Source organism: Pseudoliparis swirei, chromosome 3 (genome assembly GCF_029220125.1).
Source record: "Pseudoliparis swirei isolate HS2019 ecotype Mariana Trench chromosome 3, NWPU_hadal_v1, whole genome shotgun sequence".
NCBI classification, from domain to species: domain Eukaryota; kingdom Metazoa; phylum Chordata; class Actinopteri; order Perciformes; family Liparidae; genus Pseudoliparis; species Pseudoliparis swirei.
Genome location: NC_079390.1, coordinates 9,835,402 through 9,860,448, shown reverse-complemented (window position 1 = coordinate 9,860,448; position 25,047 = coordinate 9,835,402). Strand labels below are relative to the sequence as shown.

General features: G+C 40.2%; 1 protein-coding gene across 1 annotated transcript; it reads left to right on the top strand.

The window, feature by feature from the left end:
* Positions 1-1,982: 1,982 nt before the first annotated feature.
* On the top strand, positions 1,983-24,736 carry LOC130191694 (transcriptional regulator ATRX-like; the record flags this gene model as incomplete). The annotated part of the gene is made up of 34 exons (XM_056411355.1): positions 1,983-2,130; positions 2,227-2,282; positions 3,501-3,529; positions 3,749-3,870; positions 4,012-4,128; positions 4,783-4,892; positions 5,731-5,798; positions 5,884-7,646; positions 8,048-8,123; positions 12,841-12,974; positions 13,142-13,312; positions 13,392-13,494; positions 13,709-13,808; positions 14,732-14,917; positions 15,099-15,243; positions 16,236-16,345; positions 16,549-16,692; positions 16,792-16,969; positions 17,080-17,217; positions 18,039-18,214; positions 18,311-18,428; positions 18,995-19,125; positions 19,220-19,290; positions 19,521-19,582; positions 19,667-19,820; positions 19,899-19,990; positions 20,094-20,199; positions 20,333-20,510; positions 20,842-21,033; positions 21,147-21,290; positions 21,423-21,488; positions 21,565-21,657; positions 24,246-24,371; positions 24,462-24,736. Coding segments are annotated over 34 exons (5,661 nt in total), but the record flags the coding sequence as incomplete, so codon positions are not given.
* Positions 24,737-25,047: the final 311 nt, after the last annotated feature.

Genomic DNA, 25,047 nt, shown 5'->3' with positions numbered 1-25,047 from the left:
ATATCTAGAGATCCATCAATGATATTTCCTTTAAATGTAACCAAGAGGGCAAGTGCTTAAAGCTTTAAATAGATATATGTTATTAGTAGGGTCTGAAGACATGGGAAACCGCTAGAACTTTGCTGGAATATATAAATCTATTTGTCAATGTCATTTGTAACACATGTTGAAAAACTCGCCTCTTAATACTGATTTTATAAGAATGGTGGAGGATTTGAAGAAGCCATAATGACAAGAGCAGTCAGTGAAATAGGGTCCTTGAAATATGAGGCACAGAGTAAGATGCTGAGAGCTGAATTTACAGGGACAATGATACACAAGTACAAGTTAGACTAAATAATATCCCATTAAAGAACCAGTGTGTATGACTTGTATGACTTCTATGACTCTTGGAATATATGGAATATACTATTCATTATTATGTGTAAATATTTTTTGTCAAAGATGCAAAAACCTAAAGCAGCTAAATTAAGACTTCCCCAAATAAAAATCGCTGAAGTTGACCGTCTTCTGCTGGACAGAAAATGTAGCCGATTTAGGCTCTTTCAGAGGGCTGGATGACAGTCAATCCTACACACTGCACCTTTTAACTGACATGCAGGTGTTGTTTACATTTTTGTGAGGGGGAGAGAAACAATGAGAGTCTTCAGGATACATTTTATTCAACGCACATTAACACTAGACCTCGTTAAAACTATAAGCACAATGCAAGGGATCATAAAAAGGTATTTACTACCAGGAGTTTAATGAATAAATATAAAATATAAAAATGTATGTAATTAATAATCTCCCCTCAGGGGCAGCAGGTGGCGGTAATGAGACAGTGTAGGTCACGCGTGTGAAAAGAAGAAGAAGAAAAAGACCATTATGGTCTATAGTTTTGCTTTTGCTAGTGATGAGATTGTGACTGCAGATTAAGCGCCACGATTTTTCTGGAATATCTTAATATCATGAAAGTATAAGGACTTGAACGACCTCGTTTGTTCACGTGCTTCGCGATATGTCTGCAGCGACACTGAGGTAAAACCTGCGGACTGAAACGCGCTCTTCTGAGTCAACAGCGAGCTAACATAGGTAGCTGTAGCAGCTAGCAGCTAGGTTACCTGGTACCGTAGATAACAATAACTATTTATGAGTTGACCCAACTTGTTGCTACCCTCTGACGCAACATGTCGAGTCGTTACGGTCAGGTGAATTAGAAAAACGAATATTTATTTCGAGATAACGTTCACGTTAACGCTAGCATGTTTTTGGCGTAGCTGTTGCTAGCTAGCTACATTACACGCTATAGCTAAACTCTGTAACTTCGGGTCAGTTTAACGTAACCCAGCATAGACATGCGGTCATGTAGCCAGCTCGGTGCACCGACCTAACTTAAATAAATGCAGTCAAATACAGACATTCGTTGAGTGAAGGCTATACTGTCTATCTTTCAGGCCATCTTTTAGCTGCGCTTTGGCGGTGCGTTTAAAGGCGTCATCCAAGTGGGTGTTTCGAGGACCCCGGTGTGGTCTTTTCAAATCAGTAATTTCAAAAGTTTTATAATTAGTAAAACCCTCAAAAGTTAAAACTCCTCCTGAACTCACATTACCCAAGTTTACTCTACCAGTTGTGATCTTTCACTTCAACACATAATGTATTGCAGCAACACGAATGCACAGTAAGATGAACTGCTGCGAGCTTTAGAGTTCAGCTTTTCCTGCGATGTAGGTGGAAAGCTGCATTGCTTGTGTCATTCTGCCCCTTCTCTGGAAATCTGAAACGTAATACTAATGAAACATGATAGTCTCTTAACATATTCCTTGACTACTGGATGTATATATTGGGCTAAAAGTTGAGATGTAGATGTTGTGTGAGACTTAAGTTAAAGTCAAATAGTATATGGGATGTTAAGCGGTTGATTTCACCAAATTCACTTCATACGAACTGATTATTAATCCGCTTTTAAGAAACAATTTTATTAACCAGCGAGCCACTTCTAACTGACACATTTACATAAACATGTTTTTTTTCTTGACTGTAGCACCACTCCAAGCAAGCTGAATGTATTGGTCAACAAGCTGCATGAGTACTTGGCTCATTCTACTGTTGAGGACAGCAATGGATCACCAACCTCAGAGAATGCAGAGGGTACCGTTTATTTGTTGTTTTTACTCTAATCATGAGTAATTGAAAGTCATCTTTGTATAATCTCCATATTTACATGCTTTACATGTATCATTACAGGTCTGCCAAACAGAAGATGTTCTTTGGGGAACTCTACAGGTCATGCTGAGACAGTGGTAACTGAACATTCTTGATGTTTTTATATATACCTCAAGTTTTGTATTTCGGTGGTGCCACCATTGGGCCAGTAATCTTAAAATGGATCCAGCACAAAATATGGTCACTCTCAGAAATGTACACAAATATAAAGCTGTTTATAAAAAAATGTGTAATCGTTTCTTTTCATTATGATCACATTTGTTATTTAGAACCAACACTTTGGAAAAACAATTAACGCCCGACTTAAAGCAAAGAGCGTTTGTCACATAATGCATCAAATACGGTTTGTGATAAGTAGATGAAGCCCACATGCTAAACTTGCATTAGAAAAGTGGCTAATAATGTTTGTTTATGAAATTGCAATTCACTCTTAAACAAGAAAATAAAACTTATTTTTTGTTTAAAAGTCTATTTCCACATTAATAACCATGTGAAGATATACAACTCATGACCAGGTACACATTGCAGTTACCAAATGCGATTACATTTGCACTGCCATAAATGGACAATAACACTATATTTTGAGTTTCATAATATGTACCTGAATGCAAAAATATGTAGGATATTACTGCAGACAATCTTATGTGGTCATACTATTTTCAGCAAATTGATTTTCTGTAGCTGGTCAGACCAGCTGACTATTCTGGTCAAGTTACTGCATCGTTGCTAGGTGGATTCACAAATATAATTATTAGCCATACAGAATATGAATATTAAGAGAAAATAAGAAATGTCAGCACTATGACAAACCTGTACTCCTGCCATGTTCTCGAAAGGCGCCTATGTTTAAAGGAGTAAAAAAAATATATTTTTAAATAGTGTGTTTCCTGCAATAAAGATGAATGAATAACTTTGGATTTATCAATTCAAAGGTGTTTCACTTTAGTGTTGAATTATTGTCTGAATACAGTGAGTAGTACTGTTATTATTGAACACAACTATAACATTGAATGGGAATCACATTTGAGATCAAGATGACATGCCAAATAATACAAGATTGTGACAGTAAAAATAAATTCTTAATTTTTGGCTGGTATAAAACCAGTGGACACTGCTCATGACACAGGGAGTTAAAGTAATCGTAGTCGTCATAGTTTCTTAGAATGAAATTGTTTTCATAAACCAAGTACTAGATGCTGAATGAGCTTGTCACTTAGATATTTTATTTATCTTTTTTCTCTATTTTCTTAGATTTCTAACTGAACACTAAACTAATAATATGCTCTTCTTTGTAGGCAGGAGTTGATACCAAATACTCAAGGAGGTGAGTCAGTATTTCATATTCAACCTGCAAAGCATAGATATGTAATAAATGCTCAAATAGTTAATGCAGATCTTTGCTGAAAATACTGTATGTTGAGCTAAATTAAATGCAATGTATTGCAATTAGGAGGCATGCCATTTGGGCTCGAACCAAGTTGTTACTCAGGGACTCTTGCGAAGCTCTTTGACTTAGACTTTTTCTGTTTCACTTGTATATCAGAAAACCATCTATTGTCATAAAACACTCTGGACTGGATGAATCTGGGGACTCCGATGCAAGTGAGGATATGGATTTACCAGTTAATTCAAATGGTCTCATTGACGTCACTAGATTACCAAAAGGTAGGTCTTAACTTTTTCCCATTATAGTTTCCTTATTTGTGCTGCCTCATAACTTTTCTGGAGTGCAAATAATAATAAACATTGCATGTGTGATAATGATGGAATATCTTTGATATATTGGTGATATGTTTTGTTACCCAGGCACTGTACTGGTGAGGCCGGAACCTGTTGATAATGGAAGAGATGACTTCAGGGGTCCCGAGTTTCGGAGCCGGAAATCAGGCGTACTGCGGAAAGAGTTTTCCAGGAGACGTGGAGGTCAGTCACTTCTAGTTGTTGTTGTTACAACATTGCACATCACTTCATGTACTGAAACAGAAAGAAGGCACTTGCTGAAGTTACTCATGCATTGATCGCTTGTGGACAAAAGACACTCGGACTGAAAAAAACTCCAGACGCAAGATCAAAATTCCTGTAACTTTGTGTCGCAATATGGCGTGGTCATTGTTAAAAAGATTCTACTCGACACAGTGTGTGAAATCAATAATCAGGTAATTTATTCTTGCAAGAAGGAGCCGAATTGAAACCGCATGCATGTTATGTGTAAAGTTGCTGTTCAGAGGAGTGTCTCAAAGTTTCTATCTTTTTATACACTGTAATAAAGAATTCATAACAAGGAATGGGAAACGTTCTTATTTTCTTTAGAGACAGGTGTTGATATGGAGACTTTTTTTGTCGGGGCTGCCGGGGCGGGCACTTCCTTGAAGGGAGGTATGCAAGGTCATGGCTATACTGATACAGTTACTGAGACACAACCATTTTTTGTCTTCACTTATACAATAATCATTATTTCAATGTGAGAGAGAGAGAGAGAGAGAGAGAGAGATCACTGGATACTCAACTTTGCCATTATAATAATATTTAGACATGTAACCATTTTTTCACGAATGACAATGTGTCCTTTTTTTACAGGAGTGGAACACATGGGAATCGTCAGTTGCACTGCATGTGGCCGACAAGTAAACCATTACCAGAAGGATTCCTTCTTTCGACATCCAGTTCTGAAAGTACTTATTTGCAAGGTGAGTCTGCTTTAAAAAAAAATCCTGAATGTTTTGTAAAGTGTCAGTAGACACGTTTTTTGCTTAAGCATATTATGAAGTACATTTTTATATCAGTGTTATGGCTATAGAATAATGACGCCATCGATATTGAGATTGGTTTCTTATCAGCCTTGATTTCCCTTTTGCATTTCTTCTTTTTCAATCTTTGCTTTAAATAAAATGCACATATGACTTATAAAGTTAATTAAATTATATGAAGAAGGCTCCATAGTCGGCACCAAGACTAAATGGTTGGTGGTGGTGTTCAATGAGCCTGAACTGAAACCGCTGTCTCTGAATATGCCACAATCGCAATCTCGACCAGTGGCCCCCCACACTTTAGCCTTATTTCCCACAGTAATGCAGTGTGTATAAGATAGATGAAGGTAAATAAAAACAAGGGAAGAGGAATTTTCCATTTCTGCATAAAAAATAAAATCATGATACCTCAGCGCTGTAGAATTTGGACGTGCAGTTTAAGCAATTATATTGAATCTAAATATTGATATGCAAACTAAAGTCAATGTCCTTCTCAGTCATTGTTATTTCCTATATTTAAATGGTTAATACATATGTATACTGAGCAGTCTGTCAACAACCCAACTGTTTGACATGCTTAGACAGTTTTGTGAGAAGTAAGATTAAATGTTGCCAAAATATTTCTGTATTTGAAGGTAATTGAAAATGGCCATGAAGCTATATTTCTTATTGAATTGAAAGTACATTTGTTTTGTTAATGAGAACAATCTCCATGTTTCATATATATTTTTGACCACGCTCTCTGTAACTCTTCAATTTAATGTTTTTATTTCGTCAGTCTTGCTACAAGTATTATTCAAGTGATGACATCAGTAAGGATGGAGATGGAATGGACGAGCAATGCCGGTAGGATTTGTTCCAAATAATATTTTCTTACTTTGTGCTAAACTTATATCAAGTGTTTTATTGTCTTTATTCTTCACTCATGCAGATGGTGTGCTGAAGGAGGCAACTTGATCTGCTGTGACTTCTGTAGTAATGCCTTCTGCAAGAAGTGTATTCTCAGAAATTTGGGAAGGAAGGAGCTGTCTGGCATCTTGGAAAGCAAATGGTACTGCTATGTGTGCAGCCCAGAGACCCTGTTTGACCTGGTGATGGCCTGTGACAATGTGCTTGAGAACATGGAGCATCTGTGGTATCAGCAGCGCAGGAAGAACCGAGTAGAGCCGGAGAAATCTGACCTCTACGCCATGTTGCCACACCTGCCACAAAACATTCCCCTGGATAAATGGGATCACACTGGAATGGACGGTAGTGTGGTATTCAACTATAACACGCTGCAGATTTCCAAGGATGTTACCAAAAAGGCCAAACATTTAGTGGACTCCACAAACATCTTAAACCGGACATTTGTCAACTTCATTCATTCTGTTACGGCAAACAAACAAGCACCTGCTGTTCGCAATCTGTACCTGAACTCTTTTTTGTCAGTAGTTAAAGGCCTGCGGAAATCCCTCGCAGCACTCGAGGATAGCCTGAAGGAAGAATTCAGCGACTTGGATGTAATGAGCTGTTGGGAAAAGTTCTTTAGTGAGGACTTTAATGCACAACCTGGAACAGACGCAGAGCCAGATACCCCCGATAAAAGGTGCTTGAGTGACTTGCAGAAATTGGCAGCTGAACATTTGGAGGATTATGATTCGGACTCCAAAGGCTTCGTGGCTGGGAGGACCGTACATGCCTGCCCTGGGGAAAACTTGGATTTAGATTCACACGGAGCGAGACAGAGGGCACAGAAGATTGGCCTGAAGCCTTCCACAAGTGGGGTCAACATGACTAAAAAACTAGTCGTAAAACTTACACCTGTACCAATGGAGCAGGAGCCGTCCCCTGATGCCCCAGAGAAGGACATCCACGTGAACGATAAGTCAGAGGGAAAGGATGTGTCGGACTCTGAAGAGACCGATGTTGACGGCAAGATGAGTAATGACAACTCGATTGCATCTCTACACGCAGAAGAAGAACAAGGCAATAGACGCTCTCCTCGTATAAAGACGACGCCTTTGCGTCGACCGAGTGACGTCAAGGCCAAAACGTCTTCGGCAGCAGACAGTGACAGCGACTCTGACCCGGAGGAGACCTGCAGCTCGGCACCAGCCAAAAACACTGAAGAACAAAGTGAGAACAGAGCAAGAGACGACTCTGACTCCGATGAAGTCCCTGCAGCTCTGCTTGAGCGAGCAGCTATAACGCAAAGCTCTGATGAACCCCAGAGTGACGAGAACGGAGGAAAAGCCTCAACTAAGGTGACCAAGAAATGTCTCTTTTGGCTCACTAAGAACACCCCAATCTCACCGGAGAAGATGCGCCGCAAACGCAAAATGCTGGACCGTTCCCCCGAGTCTGACTCGAGTAACAGAAGTGTAAAATCGCGAAGGGGCAGTGGGACAGATTCCTCTTGTGATCAAAATTCACAGAAGAAAATACAACACTTGAATACGCTGAGGCCAATCGGGAAGTCTCACCTCGTCAAACGAGAGGATGAAGGCGTGGCTAGAACCCAGGGTAGGATACAGGCCGGAAAGTCTAAGGCTAAATCTCACCAGAACGCAATGGAGTCGTCATCGTCTGATGATGACGAGGATGATGAAGATGACACTGAGGACTCTGAGAGTGAAGGAAGTGATCAGAAGATGAAGCCAATCACTGAAGATGTGCCCTTAATGGGAGTAGCAGTATTCCACCAATCATCGGGTGAGTCATTATGAGTCGGTTGCTGTAGGTTGCCTGGTGGGAAGCTGAATGGCTCATGTTGGTTAAAATCCACCTATAAGCAGAAATGTGTGATTGTATCACCAATATTATTTGTAAAACGTGCACTGAGTTCCCGATCGCTCTTTTGATGCTGAGCAAAGCTCTTGGCAGACACGCGTGATGTTAAATGTTTTTTTAAAGATCATTGTTTACAATTATTGCTGTAAAGTGGCTGCAATTAAAGTTATTAATTTCACCTGTGCTTTTCATGATTGGCCAAGTGAACATGTCTCTTGGCTTGTGGGTGAAATGCAGCTTTCTGTTCACCCGTTCTTGGATCACAGGCGTTATCGTTCTGCTCAAACAAGTCATTTATTTTGTTACATTTTTTTTGTTGGTAGAAGACGAGGAGCACTCTGGGCCCTCGTGGGCAGCAGCAGCAGAAGACGAAGAAGATGATGAAGATCCAGAAAATAGGTATGGTTCAAAAAGCCCGGAAGTAGAATTAGTAAAAAAACCGAGATGTGGAAAAAAGGCAATGAAACCAAAACTCTGTGCAAAATCAAGCAGCACTTGTGTCTTTATGACTCGGTTGCGGTCTAATCAATCGAGGCCAAAACGTAGCTGCAGCAGAGGCCCGTCAATCAAATACACACCTTAAAGGTACGCTGTGGAGCAGATGGCCCACGTTATGAGACACTGACTGAATTGTCCTAGAACAGACTTTTGAACGATAAGCAACATACTCTGCTTGCCTACATGTTTTTAGTTTTAGTGTGCAATCCAGTATACATGTAAATGCTAGCGATGCATTTCACTGAAATAATGTATTATTTGTATTGGATCGTATACCATACATGTATATAGATATATTTTATTTCCCTGATATAATATGCTGAAACCAAAGGACAACCTTGCAGTTGACCCACTTTGCCTTTCCAGAGGTCTGAGCATACCTTTGAACAATGAATGAAAGTTATTTCAGCTTTACATGATCAACCTGTGTTCAATGACAGTATTATAACAAACAGTTTGACTTATTATAGAATGCATGAAGAACTGTTGTCCTCCATTGAGCAGCACTGTTCACTTTACAGGTGAAGTACAGGGTTTGTAACATGCCTGTCAGATTCTCTGTCCACATTTACATTTCAAGAATGAAGTTACAAAGTATTTCTTTCAATCAACCAAAAGTTTTACACATGTATACAACTTTTATGCTTCACCTTTAAAACTATATTTTTGAAGATATGTTTTTATAATTTAGTTATTGTCTGATAACTAGATTTCTCCATAGTTATAATAAAAGGGCAAATGTATTGTTTAAGATATCTGATACTATGTACCAGGCTCTGTAAATGCAACGTAGCTTTATGTTATCCAGCTTTTGAGTTCTTTGAAGCACAAAAGTCAAATTTCCGTCCTTTTCCCTTTTTATTTTTGGACACAGAATATATTGAGGGATTATTTGACAACACATGCCTTGAGCTTTTACTTACACCTGCCTTTTCATGATTGGGTTTGCATTTGATGACAGTGTTTATACATTATTTCAGATTTATTACTTTGTTTTGAAAACGATGATAATGACCTTCTGTAACACTCAGGATTTGTTTTCGGGTTTCACAAACTGTTCAACTGCCACACTAAATTTGTAAGCAGAGAAAATGTTTCTGGTAATAAACACCCAAAGCCTCACCCAAACACATCAACATTTGTTACATTTTCTTTCCACTGAATTCAAGTTATATAATATACAATACATGGTAGACACCAACGGCCAGTTGCCGTTGAAACATCTTGAAGTGCATTTCAATAGAGATTCCTTCCTTGATTATTAAATGGTGCTTTGCTGTAGTTTATTTAGGGCACTAATATCAAGGCTCTGGTATTTACACATGGTTACCATGATGAATGATACAATGTGTTGTGACTTAATACTCCTGGTATGTAGTGTCGTTTCAAAATACTTACTTGCTCTAGGGTCGGGATATTCTTAAACATCAAATATCAGTCCTCCTGGGATGCTGGCATTCCCACAATCCCACCTGATGTAGTTCAGAGCAGACTGTACGGCAGGATGCCACTAACTGGAGGCCTGGAGTGCTCATTTGTACTGTTGAGTTATTTCCGAGCGTCCATCTGACACATCCGGTGTATCACTGGCTTCATTGCCAAGGGTCTCAAAAAAAAGTTAGATACATGAAAATCAGGTACTGTTCCCCAAAATTATATAAATGACCAGATGATGATTATAGTCCCATTAAAAAAAAAAAAAAAAAAAAAAAAAAAATTTTATTTGGGCTGTGATGGGTTGAGTTGCTGTTCAGCTTTCCTGTCAATCAGTTGTATTTATTGGTATCATATTTCTGCTACTAGTCCCTTTCCATACTTGTGCAGCACTGATCTGAGGTTGCATCTTTATCTTTTAGTGTTAGAATATTTGACATGCAGATACATCTAGTAAGAGTGCTGTTTGAGTTTGGGAATGTGCACTTTTGCATATGTGAAATACGCTTTAGTAGTGATAAGGGACTCTTTCCAAAAGACGTTTGTACGTTTTCTGTCACTGATGGTGCTGCTTTCACACTCGTGGAGGCGTGGCTATCTCAAATTACAAACACATATTTTTAAACTGCTTCACCTCAACTAGTATTTAGCCATGCACTCAGGCTGTTTTATCTGCTGAGGTTTTGAGATATTTTAGATTTCTGTCCCTCCCCCAGCACAATGAAGTGGATGGAATGTTGTTATTGCTGCTCAAAGACTGAGGGACAGCACAGGGTTTGTGTGGATGTTTTGGCGTCAACATTGAAGGTCATGTGACGTATTCTATCCAAGAGAGGCTCTTCCTCATGCACAACGACACAAAAGAGGCAGTCGTAAAAACTATGAACAAGATCTATTGTCATATGCATTCAGAAATGGCTTTTATTTCCATGTGGCCGTTCATGTGAGGTTTGGTTGGCCTGAGCTCTAATTGGTATAAATGGGCACCATCAAGAAATATTGGTCATCCTCAAAGCTCTGAGAAATGACATTTGAAAATATTTTTCCAAAGGCAATATTTAATCAAAGTAATTGAGTTGTCGTGATAACACTCATTGGATGCTTTTACCACTGACATAGTTCAGAGGATCCATTCAGTGCACCTTTATTTTATCACTAGCTTTATTGTCTGTTGGGGGTCTCAAGTGAAGTTATAAACATGAGACCTAGGTGCTGATTCCCTTTATAATCTCAATCACCAGATTATTATCATATTCTAAATATTTGGGCTGTGATGTGCAGCTGCTGCTCATCTTTCCTGTCGATCAACGGTATCGATTGAAGCCGTTCATCAAAACCCGCACCAGTTTTTTTGTATGTTTTACCCCACTTTCTATACACATAATATACATTACTGCTGACTATTTTCTAAAGTATACTGTAGCTTTTAAAATGATTAATATTTTTTTTGCGCACTTAAGTTTAAACCTTGCTTGACGGGTGAACCGGCTGTTGGAACCGGCTGTTGCGTTTTCCTCCAATAACAATTTGTGTTAATAAACCTTCCGGGCCGGTGCTTTAAAATGTCAATAGGAACGTTTTATATCTGAGAATTGAGAGTATGCAAAAAGCACATATTCACATTGTGCCTTTAATGACATCCATGTTTGTTTCTCATGTTTTCTCCAGGTTGGATTTTCTGACAGCACAGCAGTGAATGCCGTGCTGTTAGGCAACAATGACTTAAATCTGGGATATCGTAGCCTCCTATTGGCACCCGTTTTTTTCTATTTTCTTCAAGTCTGTTTTCAACCGGAGTGATAGCACAACTTTATCGTTAGAAAAATAGTCAGCTGAAATGTAAAGTTTACATTGTTCATAGTTAGTGGGCTAAAACGTAATGTGTTATTACATTGAAAACCACACTGCATGCAAATACTAATGGCGATAATGCCCAAATCATATATGTTGATTTTCTTCAGTGTTTTCTGTTTCGTCCTATTTCCCAGTTGAAGCATGTCAAATGAGATCCGAGGCATTGGCCGGTTACTGCTGCTTTCATCTGGCATTGCTATACTGCAATACGTCTTTTACTCTAAACTCTCACACTACATTGGATTTAACATCCGTATTGTCCCGTTTCCGGTGACCTGCATGGACAACCGCACTTTGAGATCAGGATCAGACCCCCGCGCGTAATGCAGGTTGCTTGTCGAGAAGTTGATCAGAGTTGATGAACTCGAGCCAGACGCATGTGAGCTGTGTGACTCTCCGTTATCTTGTGTAATTAATTACATGTCGGCTTCGTGTTTGGAAATGCGTGTTGAACACATGTAGATGTAGAATGGGTTAAAGAGGGTAACGCATCGTACGTACTAATACGTATTCAAAACACAATATGGTATTGAAACCATACACTTTTTAAAATTAGAAAACATGAACTGCATCAGATTATGTGCATCATTTCCTCATTTCATAAAAACTTTATTCTCCACTGGAGTAAAAGGGTTGTAATTAGTTTCATTCTGAGTAAATATTTATGTATAGACTTTGTTAGTAGTTCTGTGTTTGTGTCTCACATGTCTTTATATCAACAATAATTGTCTGGTTGCCTTCCAGTCCGTTTTCATTCAAACCGCCTGTAGCTCTTTAACGCCAGAGTCACGATTAAATGAACAAATGATCAATGCATCTTTTTTTTTTTTACATGGAAAAATAAATTGAGAAGTGTTTGTTAGACTCGAGCAAGCGAAAAACATTGTAGGAAATAAAACTGTCCCTCTTTCCCAAAGGCCAATGAAATTGTATGTCTTTTTTTTCTTTTTCTGTGAAGAATACTTGTAATAAATTCTTTCTTTTAAAAACGACTCTGTATCATTTTTCTTTTTTCCCCTGGCATTATTTTAAATGCATGTCTTCCAGTGTTGTGCCAGTTCACTTAAAAAAAAATTTAAACTTTAAATTGACACATCAGTTCAAGACTATTATTGACACATAATGTGGATTGAACTAACGGGGGACTAAGCGAAGATATCTGAATAGATTTATAATAAATTTATCAGCTGAAATAAATTTATGTTCAAGTCCAGCTGTAATAATATTTGATTGTGATTTAGCCTTAAAATATAACTAATGAGCTGGAGACATTGTTTCTGATCATGAAATGAACTTCAGGTACCTTTTCCTTCTTTTCCACTTTTGAAAGAATCGCTAAGAAAATGCTATTGGCCCAAATCAAAGCCAACTACTCCTCGGGCGACGATATCTCTTCGGATGAGGAGACGCAGGAGGAGGAGACGGTCAAAGAAGGAAATGAAGACGAGGAAACGGATGAGAATGGTAAGTTTTTATTTTATTTTTTTAAGTGGCATATATCTAGCTTTCCATTATTAGCTTTTTGAATTTTTTTTATTCTTCTAAAACTATTGTAGAATTTGATATTTGCATTTTATAGCCAAAGTTGTGGCTAGTTGAACATTTGAAATGATGCAATATATCTGCTGCAGGGGAAGAATTGACTTCAGAATCCTCTGACACCACGTCTAATGAGACCAAATCCAGGCACCATCTTCTCCGCCTCAAACTAACCTTAGAGGAGGTAACGCCAAGCAACGAGCCAGAGAGCATTGCAGCGAAGCCGAAGAGCAAGCGGAGAGCCAGCAGAAAACACCTGAGCTGTAAGGACACGTCCAAGAGTTGAAGCTTCAACTGTCTTGACCTACTTTGCTCTAACGTCTGATTTCCATATCTGTCAAGCTGAGAGTGAAAGTGAGGAGGAAAAGTCTGAGTCGGAGGATCTTGGGATGAGCGAGGAGTTGAGTCAGTCAGAGGATGAGGCCGGTGGAAACAAACTCAAAAGGTACATTCATTTCAGCTGCCGTCGATGTCAAACACTATATCCCGAGTAAAGTGGGGTAACGAGGTCAGCAGACTGACTCTGGGACGTCTGTTATGCAGCAATATCTGAATTCTGCTGATATTAAACTGAAAGACTTCCTTTGGATGACACACACACACTTCAGTATGTTTAATATGTACTTAGTTTGATTTAATTTCTTATTCTCTCCGTTTAGCTCCAAATTATCCAGTAAAGTGAAGGAGGCCCCCCGTAGTCACGAGCAGAAGAAAGCTGTAGTGCCCTGCATTTGGTTGTCTGACACCAACAGTGAAAAGGTATTGTGTGATGTCATAACCCAGTGGGTTATGACTGCTTTGATCTGTAGCTGTTGCATTACATTACATGTCATTTAGCGACTCACAATAATTGCATTCAACCATAACTACAAACTCAGAACATCAAGAACTAGAATGGGCACTCGGTAGAGCGCATACCTTCTCATATCATAAGATTGGGCATTGAATTATGAACATATTGGCATTAGTTGCATGCCAATTGGACAAATGTATCGTGCTATGGTAAAAAAAAGATGTTGACCTTTGACCCGATTGATCCCAAAATCTAATCAAATGGTCCCGGGATAATAACCAATCATCCCACCAAATTTCATGCGATTCAAGAAGATTTTGACCTGTTCCTGACCTTTGACCTTGAACTTTGACCCGATCGATCCCAAAATCTAATCAACTGGTCCCCGGATAATAACCAATCATCCCACCAAATTTCATGCGATTCGGTTCAATACTTTTTGAGTTTTGCGAATAACACGCATACAAATAAATAAATAAATACACGCCGATCAAAACATAACCTTCCGCATTTTCAATGCGAAGGTAATAAAGGAAAGACAATGAGTAATACCATGAGTAAGTGCCACAGAAGTGCTCATCGGTTTTTATTCAAAGTACAGTCGGAAAATATGTGTTTTTAGTTTCTGGCGGAAGATGTAGAGGCTTCCTGCTGTCCTGATGTCAGTGGGGACCTCGTTCCACCAATGGAGCCAGGACAGCAAACGGTCTTGATTTTGTCGCGTGATTAGCTCGAAGTGACGGAGTCTCAAGTCGATTGGTTGTTGCCGAGCAGAGTGAACGGTCTGGGGTGTAAGCTTGACCATGTTCACCTCTGATACTGAAACGTGTGAGTTACCTCTGATGTCTAATGGTCATACTGCTTGGTGGATCTTGCTGCTTTTGAGCAGAGTGATAAAGAGGATGCCGGTGAGGAGAACAGCGACGGGAAAGGCACTCCTAAAAGACGCAAGAAGATCCGCAAAATCATTGACGACGAGAATCTCCGCACTGAGACCCAGGAAGCCGTCCGAGAGGAGCAGGAGAGATGCCAACGTCTGGCAAGCAGGGAGCAACAGATGGAGGACAGGAGAGAGGTACTGTCCACACAGCAGGTCGAACAGACCATTGAACTATGACCGATGGATATTTACTGTCATTTAAAACATTTCTGCTACAGGACCTGATCGTTAGATCATGTATCCCTGTTGATCAATGACAGTGATTGGGGTTTTCTAGAAGGGACCAAACAGACAAAATGCTGACTTTGTGTTCCAGAGTATTGTTATCGAGGATGAGCTGAGTCAAATAGTGTGCCCCATCACCACCAAGCTGATCCTGGATCAGGATGAGCTGACCAAAAAGCCTCTTGTGCAGGTGCACAGAAACCTGGTGACGTGGCTGAAGCCTCACCAGGTGGACGGTGAGTGTGTGCTCTCTTTTCAATCCCACTGAGGAGGACATGGTTTACTTTTATGCTCAGGCATGTTAAGATAGATGGATAGATAGATATATACTTTATTAATCCCCAAGGGGAAATTTGTCATAGCAGTAGCAGCACCAATAAACTAAACACACAAGAATAAAATATAAAATATAAAACAAAATATAAAAAACAGGGATGAAAGATATAGATATATACAAGAAGTATACAAAGTAAAATATAAATGTATATATACAACATATATGCATACACAATACTAATGACAAATTCAATTAAATATAAAAATATTAAATATAGACAGTGTGCAAAATGCAAAGTGTGTGTATGTGTGTAGTGTAAATGAAAATGAAATGTGTATGTGTGTAGTGTAAGTAAATGAAATGTGTGAAGTTCAGATCAACATAGTGTAAATATTACGATCTGGCAAGAGGTGATCTGTTGTAGAGCCTCATAGCCGTCGGCAGGAATGTTCTCCTGTATCTGTCCTTGTGGCAGCGGAGCGTGAGGAGACGTCTGGAGAAAGTACTCCTCTGTCCCTGTAGGAGGTGGTGGAGAGGGTGGTCCGGGTTGTCCAATATGGACAGCAGTTTCTTCAACGTCCTCCTCTCCACCACCTGTTCCAGGTGCTCCAGCTTGCAGCCGATGATGGAGCCAGCCTTCCTAACCAGTTTGTTAAGACGGCTGGTGTCACCGGCTCCGAAGCTGCTCCCCCAGCAACGTCAATAAACGGCATTAGTTGATACAGTCGAGTCTGAATGCACAAATATCTCAGAACCGCTGGTTACCGATCAGTTCCCAAAACTCAACTGGTTTACCTGATTTCCATTGCAAACCCGTTCGTCCGTAATAGGTGTGAAATGTAGCTTTAATGCTGATTTGCATTGCCGTCTATTTGCATATTTTCGCAGTTGAGTCTCATTTTTGTGCTCTGACAAAACTTAACTTGCCACGTTGTCTTTATTCTCTGACAGGCGTCCAGTTTATTTGGGACTGTTGCTGTGAGTCTGTGAAGAAGGCCAACTCTTCCATTGGAACGGGCTGCATATTGGCTCACTGCATGGGCCTGGGAAAGACTCTGCAGGTGAAGTCAGAGACTCTTTCAATGCTCTCATTCGCGGAACAAATTAATACACCAAACATTTTCAAATCATTTTAGATATTGCTCGTCACCTTTAAAATAAATTAGTATTTTTTATTGCTTGCTCATCCCATAATGTCACCCACTATGCTTTAATGAATGTGGCCTATTGACTGCTTCATATTCACACCTGTGTTATTTTATAGGTGGTAACTTTCCTCCACACGGTGCTGCTGTCAGAGAACCTGAAATTCCGAACGGCCCTGGTCGTATGTCCGCTTAACACCATCCTCAACTGGGACGGCGAGTTCAAGAAATGGCAAAGCAACATGCAACAGGATCAAGTGAAAGTATGCAGAAACACAAATGGGCGATACTTAATTCTGTGCCTCCGATGCTTTATGCCTCCCAGCTGGTGGTTAATGTTCAGACGCACAAATATGTTTCAGGTCACAGAACTGGCCACAGTAAAGAATTTGAGGGAACGCATCCGGGCTCTGCAGAGGTGGCGGAGAGAAGGAGGTGTGATGATTATGGGATACGAGATGTACCGCAACATGTCGCTGGCCCAGACAATCAAGGATCCGGAGTGCAAGAAGGATTTAAAGAGCCTACTGGTGAATCCAGGTACACTAACTGTGTCACGGCATGATATTATCACAATGGTTTGTGTGCCATTGCTTCGCTGATTGAAACGGTTCTGATCGGTTTCCTCTCGTGTGTTCTCGGTCCTTCAGGTCCAGACTTTGTGGTGTGTGACGAGGGGCACATCCTGCGCAACGAAAGATCCAACATCTCCAAATCTATGAATGCCATCAGGACCCAGCGGAGAGTGGTGCTCACTGGCACACCCCTCCAAAACAACCTGAATGAGTGTAAGTCTGCACCACTGCATCATATTATTTAATATTACCATGAGATCACACTTTGTTTACAAGGATGTTGAAGAACAAAAGTATATATATATATCGATATATAGATACTCAAACTAAACTGCAAACTTAGTGTAGGCATTATATTTTGACACTCAAACTCTTATTGATTAGAGGTTCAGGAAAAATTGGTTCATGTAAGAATAGAGATTCTTCTTCTATAAGATTATGAATCTCTCCAAATATCTATGTATTTCTTTTGACAAAAGAAACATTGCTTTGATAGACGGTGGCTCTGTATACGTACACCGAGTCAAAGTCGTGTCAAGTATTGGTGTGTGCTGTGTTGAAAAAAGTGTTATTTTGTATACAATTAATTTGATTGATCGGCATTTTGAAAAGTTTCTGAGAAATAAAAAGACAGATAACCTCGGCCGAACAATTTTATTGATGTAACGGCACTTTTATTTTCTTTATAATTTTAATTATATTAAATATAAATAAAAAGCAATAATATATACAATATGAAATAATGTTGAAATGTGTTTACTCTGGCTTTTTAGCATTCATAAATGTTAGATTTTGTATTCGGTGTACTTTTGTGTGTTTAATTATAGCAACCAGTTGATATTACTTAGAAAAACAGAAACACGATATTCGGACACACACTTTAATCTGCTTTTATTCCATAATGTTCCACACCTCTCTCATTAGATTCTGAAATTAGAAACCCTTTGTATAAATAGAGAATTTATTTGGTACCGACTTGTGATATCAGAAGATTCACACCTTTAATACTGGTCCATCTCGTCTTGCTCCTACAGACCACTGCATGGTCAATTTCATCAAGAGGAATCTTTTGGGCTCGCTGAGCGAGTTCAGGAACCGCTTCATCAACCCCATACAGAACGGCCAGTGTGCCGACTCCACGTCGAGAGACGTCCGGATCATGAAGAAGCGAGCACATGTGCTTCATGCAATGTTGGTTGGATGTGTGCAGGTAAACGCACAACTGCCCGCAGCGCACTCCGTATGCACACCCGCAGCGTGCGTTAGTAGTTCAGCTCTCACAGCACTGTGTCCGTCTCGTCCCCAGAGAAGAGATTACTCCGAGTTGACTCAGTTTCTGCCTCCCAAACACGAGTACGTGCTGGAGGTGAGGGTTACCCCACACCAGTACAGGCTGTACCGCTACTACCTGGACCACGTCGCCGGTAAGAATCTCTCTTCACATGTTTTACTCAAAGGAATGTAGATGTAATCATTTCACGTGCACTAAAAAGCACAAAGAGAAGCTCTGATAACAACGCACAAGATGGTAAGTGACTTAATTCTCTGCTCGGGTAGATATTACCCACTGTGGGACAAATAAAGGAATATCATATCATATCATATATTACTCCACTATATCTCTAAATAGCAAATCGTTGTTGGTGCTGTAATAATGCTCTGAATCCTGTAAAGAAAACCTTTAAGACGATATGATCCATTGTATATTATTTTTAATTGTCATGAATACATAATTATTTTATTGAAGTTTCTATAATATAAAGATATAGTGTCCTGTAGAACCCAAGTCTGGCAGAGAGACATTTTACTAACAACTTATCCAACTCAGTCACACTCAACTCACTAAATGATCAAAAGCTGAGGTGTGAATGATCATCATCGTCATCCGCTGACGAGTAAAGGAAATAAACTTCAGTAATGGTGTTGTACCCAAGATCTTTGTTTTCGCAGATTTCCGTCCATCTGAAGTACACATGTTTGTTTTGTCCAGGTGTGGGCTCCCTGACGAACACAGCCAGGGGGAGGATTGGAGCAAACCTGTTCAAGGACTTTCAGGTGCTCAGCCGGATTTGGACTCATCCCTGGTGCCTTCAGCTCAACTATATCGACAAAGAGAACAAGGTTCGCTGCATGATTGAATCCTTGTTGATATATTCTGAGTCGATGTTTAGTGTTTTCATATTTGAATCAACACTTAACTTGATTTTCACGACAGAGCCATGTTAAAAAGAGGAAGACAATGAAAGCAGCAGCTCTGCAGAGAAATGAAACCACTGCAGCTGAGAGGTACGACTCGCTATGATCGATAATCAGACTGCTTTCACAAATTATCATCACCGCATTTGTTTCTCATGAAATTTTCTGCACATCTAGTTGTTTTTTAAAAATAGAAGAAAAAAAGAAGTACAAGTACTTTCTGGAGCCACTCTGATTCCCTTCAACTGCAGTTCTCAACCTTGTTTTTTGACATATATTTTAATCATCGTCTCTCTATTCACTTCCTTTGCCTGATGTAGAAGACTGAGTTGGAATAACAATGACGGCAGTGCAGTCATGATTGGCGCTGCAGCAGCGGGAGGTATTGAAACTACATTTCTCACTCAAAGTCCAACCCTGAGGTTTGACCTCTAAAGTAGTTTGTCCCGTGTCTGATTCTGCGTAGGAGAGAGAGCATCCATGAGCGTGACGTCTCAGAGTCCGGAGCGCTGGTTCAAGAACCTGCTGTCTGAGGAGGACGCCAACATCATGGAGCACTCGGGGAAGATGGTGCTCCTGTTTGAGATCCTCAGAATGGCTGAAGACTTGGACGAAAAAGTGTACGATTCTTTTCTAATCTAAAGCAAAGACGCCGGCTCGTTCTCACATCTAACCAAATACATGTTGTGCATTTTTAGGCTTGTGTTTAGTCAGTCATTGATCTCATTGAACCTGATTGAGGATTTCCTCAAGGCTTCTCACCAAGCCAGAGACTCATCGTCTTTAAAAGGTATTGTGTTTATGGCAAAGAAAATATTAATTAATATATTAATATTAAATGTCCTCCTCGATGCTGCTTCACTTCTGATTTTTGTGCTTTATCGTTCTGACAGCGCGCAGCTGGATTAAAAACGTGGATTACTATCGTCTGGATGGCTCCACCAATGCTATGTTGAGGAAGAAATGGGCAGATGAGTTCAATAATGTCTCCAATGTTCGGTACACATTCTCTGACTTATATTTCAATCTTTCTACATTGATTTGATTGATTAGACCGGACAGAATATTTCTAAGTGTCACGACGCAGGTTGTCTTCTGATATTCTTCTGTATTTGATTGTTCTTTATTTTAGCGGCCGATTGTTTCTCATCTCAACGAGAGCCGGCTCACTCGGCATCAACCTGGTTGCAGCCAACAGGGTCATCATCTTCGATGCCTCGTGGAATCCCTCAAATGACATGCAGAGCATTTACAGAGTGTACCGCTTCGGTCAACTGAATCAGGTGTTTGTTTACCGCTTCTTGGCCCAGGTGAGCTCATCTTCATTCATATCTCTTTACAGTCTGTTGGGCCCAGGAACAAGTGTTGCCATTAAAACAGAATTTAATGTTTGCGTTCTGTGTTTTGGGGACAAAGCTTACAATGTATATACCGTAAAACCAGAATACGATTAAGTGATAGAATGGGAACAAACACTTTGTTTGGCTACATCAATTTATGTGGATTTAGTTCTGTCTTTCCACCAATCTTTGCTCTTATTCATCAGAAATAGTGGATAGTTCTTTTGACGGCAGTAGAACATGGTGTAATGTGCATAAATCTTTCAGTCCTGCTTATCACTGCAATCGTTTCCTTCTCCAGGGCACCATGGAGGAGAAGATCTACGATCGTCAGGTGACCAAGCAGTCTTTGGCCAATCGGGTGGTGGATCAGCAGCAGATCGAGAGGCACTACACCTTTTTTGAACTGACTGAACTTTACACATTTGAGCCAGACATGCTGGACAACCCGAACTCCAAGAAAAGCAAAAGATCCATCTCTGTTATGCCAAAGGTGACTTTATTTTCAGGTCTTTTGGATGCCATGTAAATATTTTAGCAGCTGTCTGACAGGCGTACAGAAGGAATTTCCAGTATAAAAATGACGTCTCTGTGTCTGCTTCAAAGGATATTATCTTGGCACGGCTATTACAGACGTGTAAAGACCAGATCGTGGCTTTCCATGAGCACGAGTCTCTGTTGGACCATAAACAAGAGGAGGAGCTCAGTGAGGCAGAGCGGAAAGATGCCTGGGCCGAGTACGAGGCCGAGGTAAAGAGCCGTTTGCTGCAAAGCATGTATTATGATGAGCAGGGCTGTGTCTCGTGAAACTGCACGCACTGGACTTTAAAGAGTTTAACGTTACGCCTCTCTGTGCTGACTTTATAAATATGTGTCTTTCAGTCTTCCAACCTTCTAGCAGGCTTGCACCAGAAAACCTTGGATACAAAGACCAATGAAGAGCTATTGGTATACGTATATGTAATTAAAAGATCTTAGAACTGTTGATGTTTTATACATGGATTACATAACAGTGTCTCTGCAGGAATTGCTGAACAAGAGCAGAAGAGATGTGTCGGTGGCCTTCGAGGCGATGCAGACGATGTCTCACCCTGTCGAGGTCCTCAGAGCAAAAGTGGTGAGTGACGTTAACGTGGTGACGGGGGAGATGGCAAATATAAAATGAGGCTAGTTTTAGCAGAAATGAAGTCAACTTGCAAAAGGAAATTAAATAATGTATCAGTAAACTGTATGAACACATGAGAACATTGCTTTGATGATTTTGATGGCTCACAATATAAACCTAATGCTAGCAGAGATCTGTTCAGAGGGTCTCTATTATGGTTTTAGGATTTAGGAAGGCCTTCGGAGCATGACTGCTACCGCTAGTGGTACTGCTAGCGCACTGTGTCAGCCGTATAGCAGCCCTTCTGTTTGCAGAAGGGCTGCTGGAGCCTGCTGGAAATCACTTCTAGTATAGACTCTGGTTCGCTGCTCCGTGACGTCACTGGCGACGTCACGGAACCAGAACACAGACATACGTCAGAGACAATGGAATGGAATTCTCAGGCCAGGTTACTGATGCTAAAAACACTAGCGCGCGATTAGCATCCGCGAGCTAAACGGCGCTAGCCATAACCGTCTTTTCTTTAACTACTTCACACTTAATAACTATCAGAATATAGCACCGCCAAAGCAAGCGAACATAACATTAATATATATATGGCGCTTGTGTACGCTTCTCATCTGTAAATGACCCCCGTCGTCGTCGTCGTCACCATTTTCACCCCTCATGAGTTTGCAGGTATGTGAACACCAACATGTTTCAAGTGTTTGTGTCGGTCGGTCCCGCCCCCCTGAAGCTGTAAACCTAGGGGAAACACTGTATATATATATATACAGGCACGTGCACAGACATTTTGGGGGGCAGGTGCTCAAACCAAAAAAAAGGGCACCCATCGCCAAAATGATTTTTCCAAGTTAAGGAGTTGGTTGCTAGCAACACTTGAAACACATTGTGTCGTGAGAAGACATGAGAGTTGAACAAAATGACATGTTTTCTATTAACAATTACAATATATTTTCATTTTAAGATATATACTTTATTAATCCCCAAGGGGAAATTAGTTCTCTGCATTTAACCCATCCTTAGTTATTCAGGAGCAGTGGGCTGCAGTGATGCGCCCGGGAAGCAACTGGGGGTTCAGTGCCTTGCTCAAGGACACTTCAACTTGTAACTAATGGGGAGAGCGGGGATCGAACCGACAACCTTGGGGTTGCAGGACGACCCCCTTACCCCACTGAGCTACAGCCGCCCCAACAAATATACAAAATAATAGGAGCCAAAAATGCCATATAATAATCAACGTACTAACCTCGACCGTTCTGTCATGCCGGGAAATATCAAACTTCTGTAAAAACGTTATACGGCCTCAATCTGATATTTCCCAGCATGACATCACTCTTGGTTAGTAAGAAGCTTTTACAAGTGTTGTTTTTTCTTGCGTTTACTCTTTTCACCCTCTGCAATTACTCATACAAGATTGATCTTTGTAAAACTGGAACAGACAAAACAAAGAGAAACATACCACATAAAACAATGTGGCACATGGATAGCACGACACCGAGAGCTATTGTTAGCATAGTGTAGCTGCTCTGTTCTAGCTGTGAATTATTGTGACATTTATAAAATGAATTAATAAATTCAACATACTATCGAAATTGTCTAAATGGCATTTATTAAACAGAGCTCTCTCTCTCTCTATCTATCTATCTATTTCTATCTCTCTCTGTCTCTCAAACATGACGTCAGTAAGCAGCTGGACTAGGCTTTGAAATCACGGATTTCGGGAATTTTTGTTTGTTTATTTTTTTTAGGAAACGTCGGACCAGTTGTGACGTAATATTTTCAGTTGTGGTTAATTTATCACCAAACAACGTCAGGGGACAAACACCGTCATGACTCATGACCTGTGTGTCTGCTGCTGCGGGTCAGAGGAGAAGGAGGTGCACCCGTTTGGTGGAGGAGGAGGAGGGAGGGGCGCGGCGGGGGCGCAGCTGGGGCTCGTGAGCATGTCGGGGCGAAATTCTCACAAGAACTCCAATAAATGCCCCGACAGATATCCAAACACATTTGGGAGGACTTGATGACAGAGACTATTTTTTATTCTTAAATACTTATTTTAAAAAGTGTCTCCAGCAAAAAGGGCACTTTTCTCATCCAGGGCAAAAGGGCTGGTGCTTGAGCACCACTAGGGCTCTATCTGTGCACGTGCCTGTATATATACATATACATATATATAGATTTATAACAGCTGAGTGTTTGTCAAGGCTCAGGAATCCCTTGCAGGTGTTTGAGTTAATTAGACAATTCAAGTGATTTGTTTAATATTTGAGTTTTTAAAATAAATCATAATAAAAAGCAAAGAATAAAAAAAAAGCTTTGCATTATTTGATTGATTTGAATCCAGAATGCATGTTTTTTTTTTTTTTTTTTTTTACAAAAAAAAAAGAAAAATCAAGACATTATTCTAATTTTCTGAGACAGTCCTGTATACATATACATATATATACGTATATATATATGTATATATATAGATATAATATTTGGGTAGGTATTGTTTTAAGTTGCTGTGAAGCTGAGTTGCGATGTTTCTGAAAATGAAATCCCCCCTGGGGGATACTTATGTATATCTTATCCTTTCTAACCATGTATTAATGTTTCAGCGACAACAGCATCCTCAGCTGCCCGAGGACGCGGTTAGGGACAAAGCTGGGACTTTCTGGTTGGATGAGAAGGAGCAGAAACGTAGAGAGGCCTTCTATCGAGGCAATCTTGCACAGCAACAAGCAGTAAGTAATTTTTACGTATGTGTGTGTGTGAAATTATGTGCACATGTATGTACAAATAGACACTCATGTTTCAATCGAATCTCTCCACAGCTCACGCTCGCCATTCAGGACATACTGAAGAATCGGAGGACCAGTCTGCTGTGACCCAGCCCGGACAGACGCGAGCCACACTGGACCTGAGAAGGGAATGTACGCCATTCCACTGAGGCGCAACAACAACACACTATTATGTTTCTTTCCTGATAGTAATGTAATGCACTGCACATGATTAAGTTGTATTTCTATAGAGTTTGTTGCTTTGTTCCAAAAAACATTGTGTTCCTACAATTGTCATAAAATACTTGGTTATTTAAAAAGTGTGTCCATGTTTGTCCACCAGCAGCAGGCCATGAAAGTTAGCAGATATTGTTGATATGGTAGAAGTGATTATATCTGTTCACAGTTTATTCACTTTTTATTTGAAGAATTTCTTCCTCTAAAATCTAATTAATATTGAGTGCATATGTAGCTTAAATGTTGTGATCTCCCCCCGTGATTGCTCGTAGGCGCGTTGCAGCTGTTCAGTCACCGAGTCGGTCCCCTGAGAGTTGGGCCCCGTGCCTGTATGTTTGTTCATTAATGCCAGCGAGCCAGCTGGTTCCCCTAAAGCTCCACTTCACCTGACACTTGAGCAAAG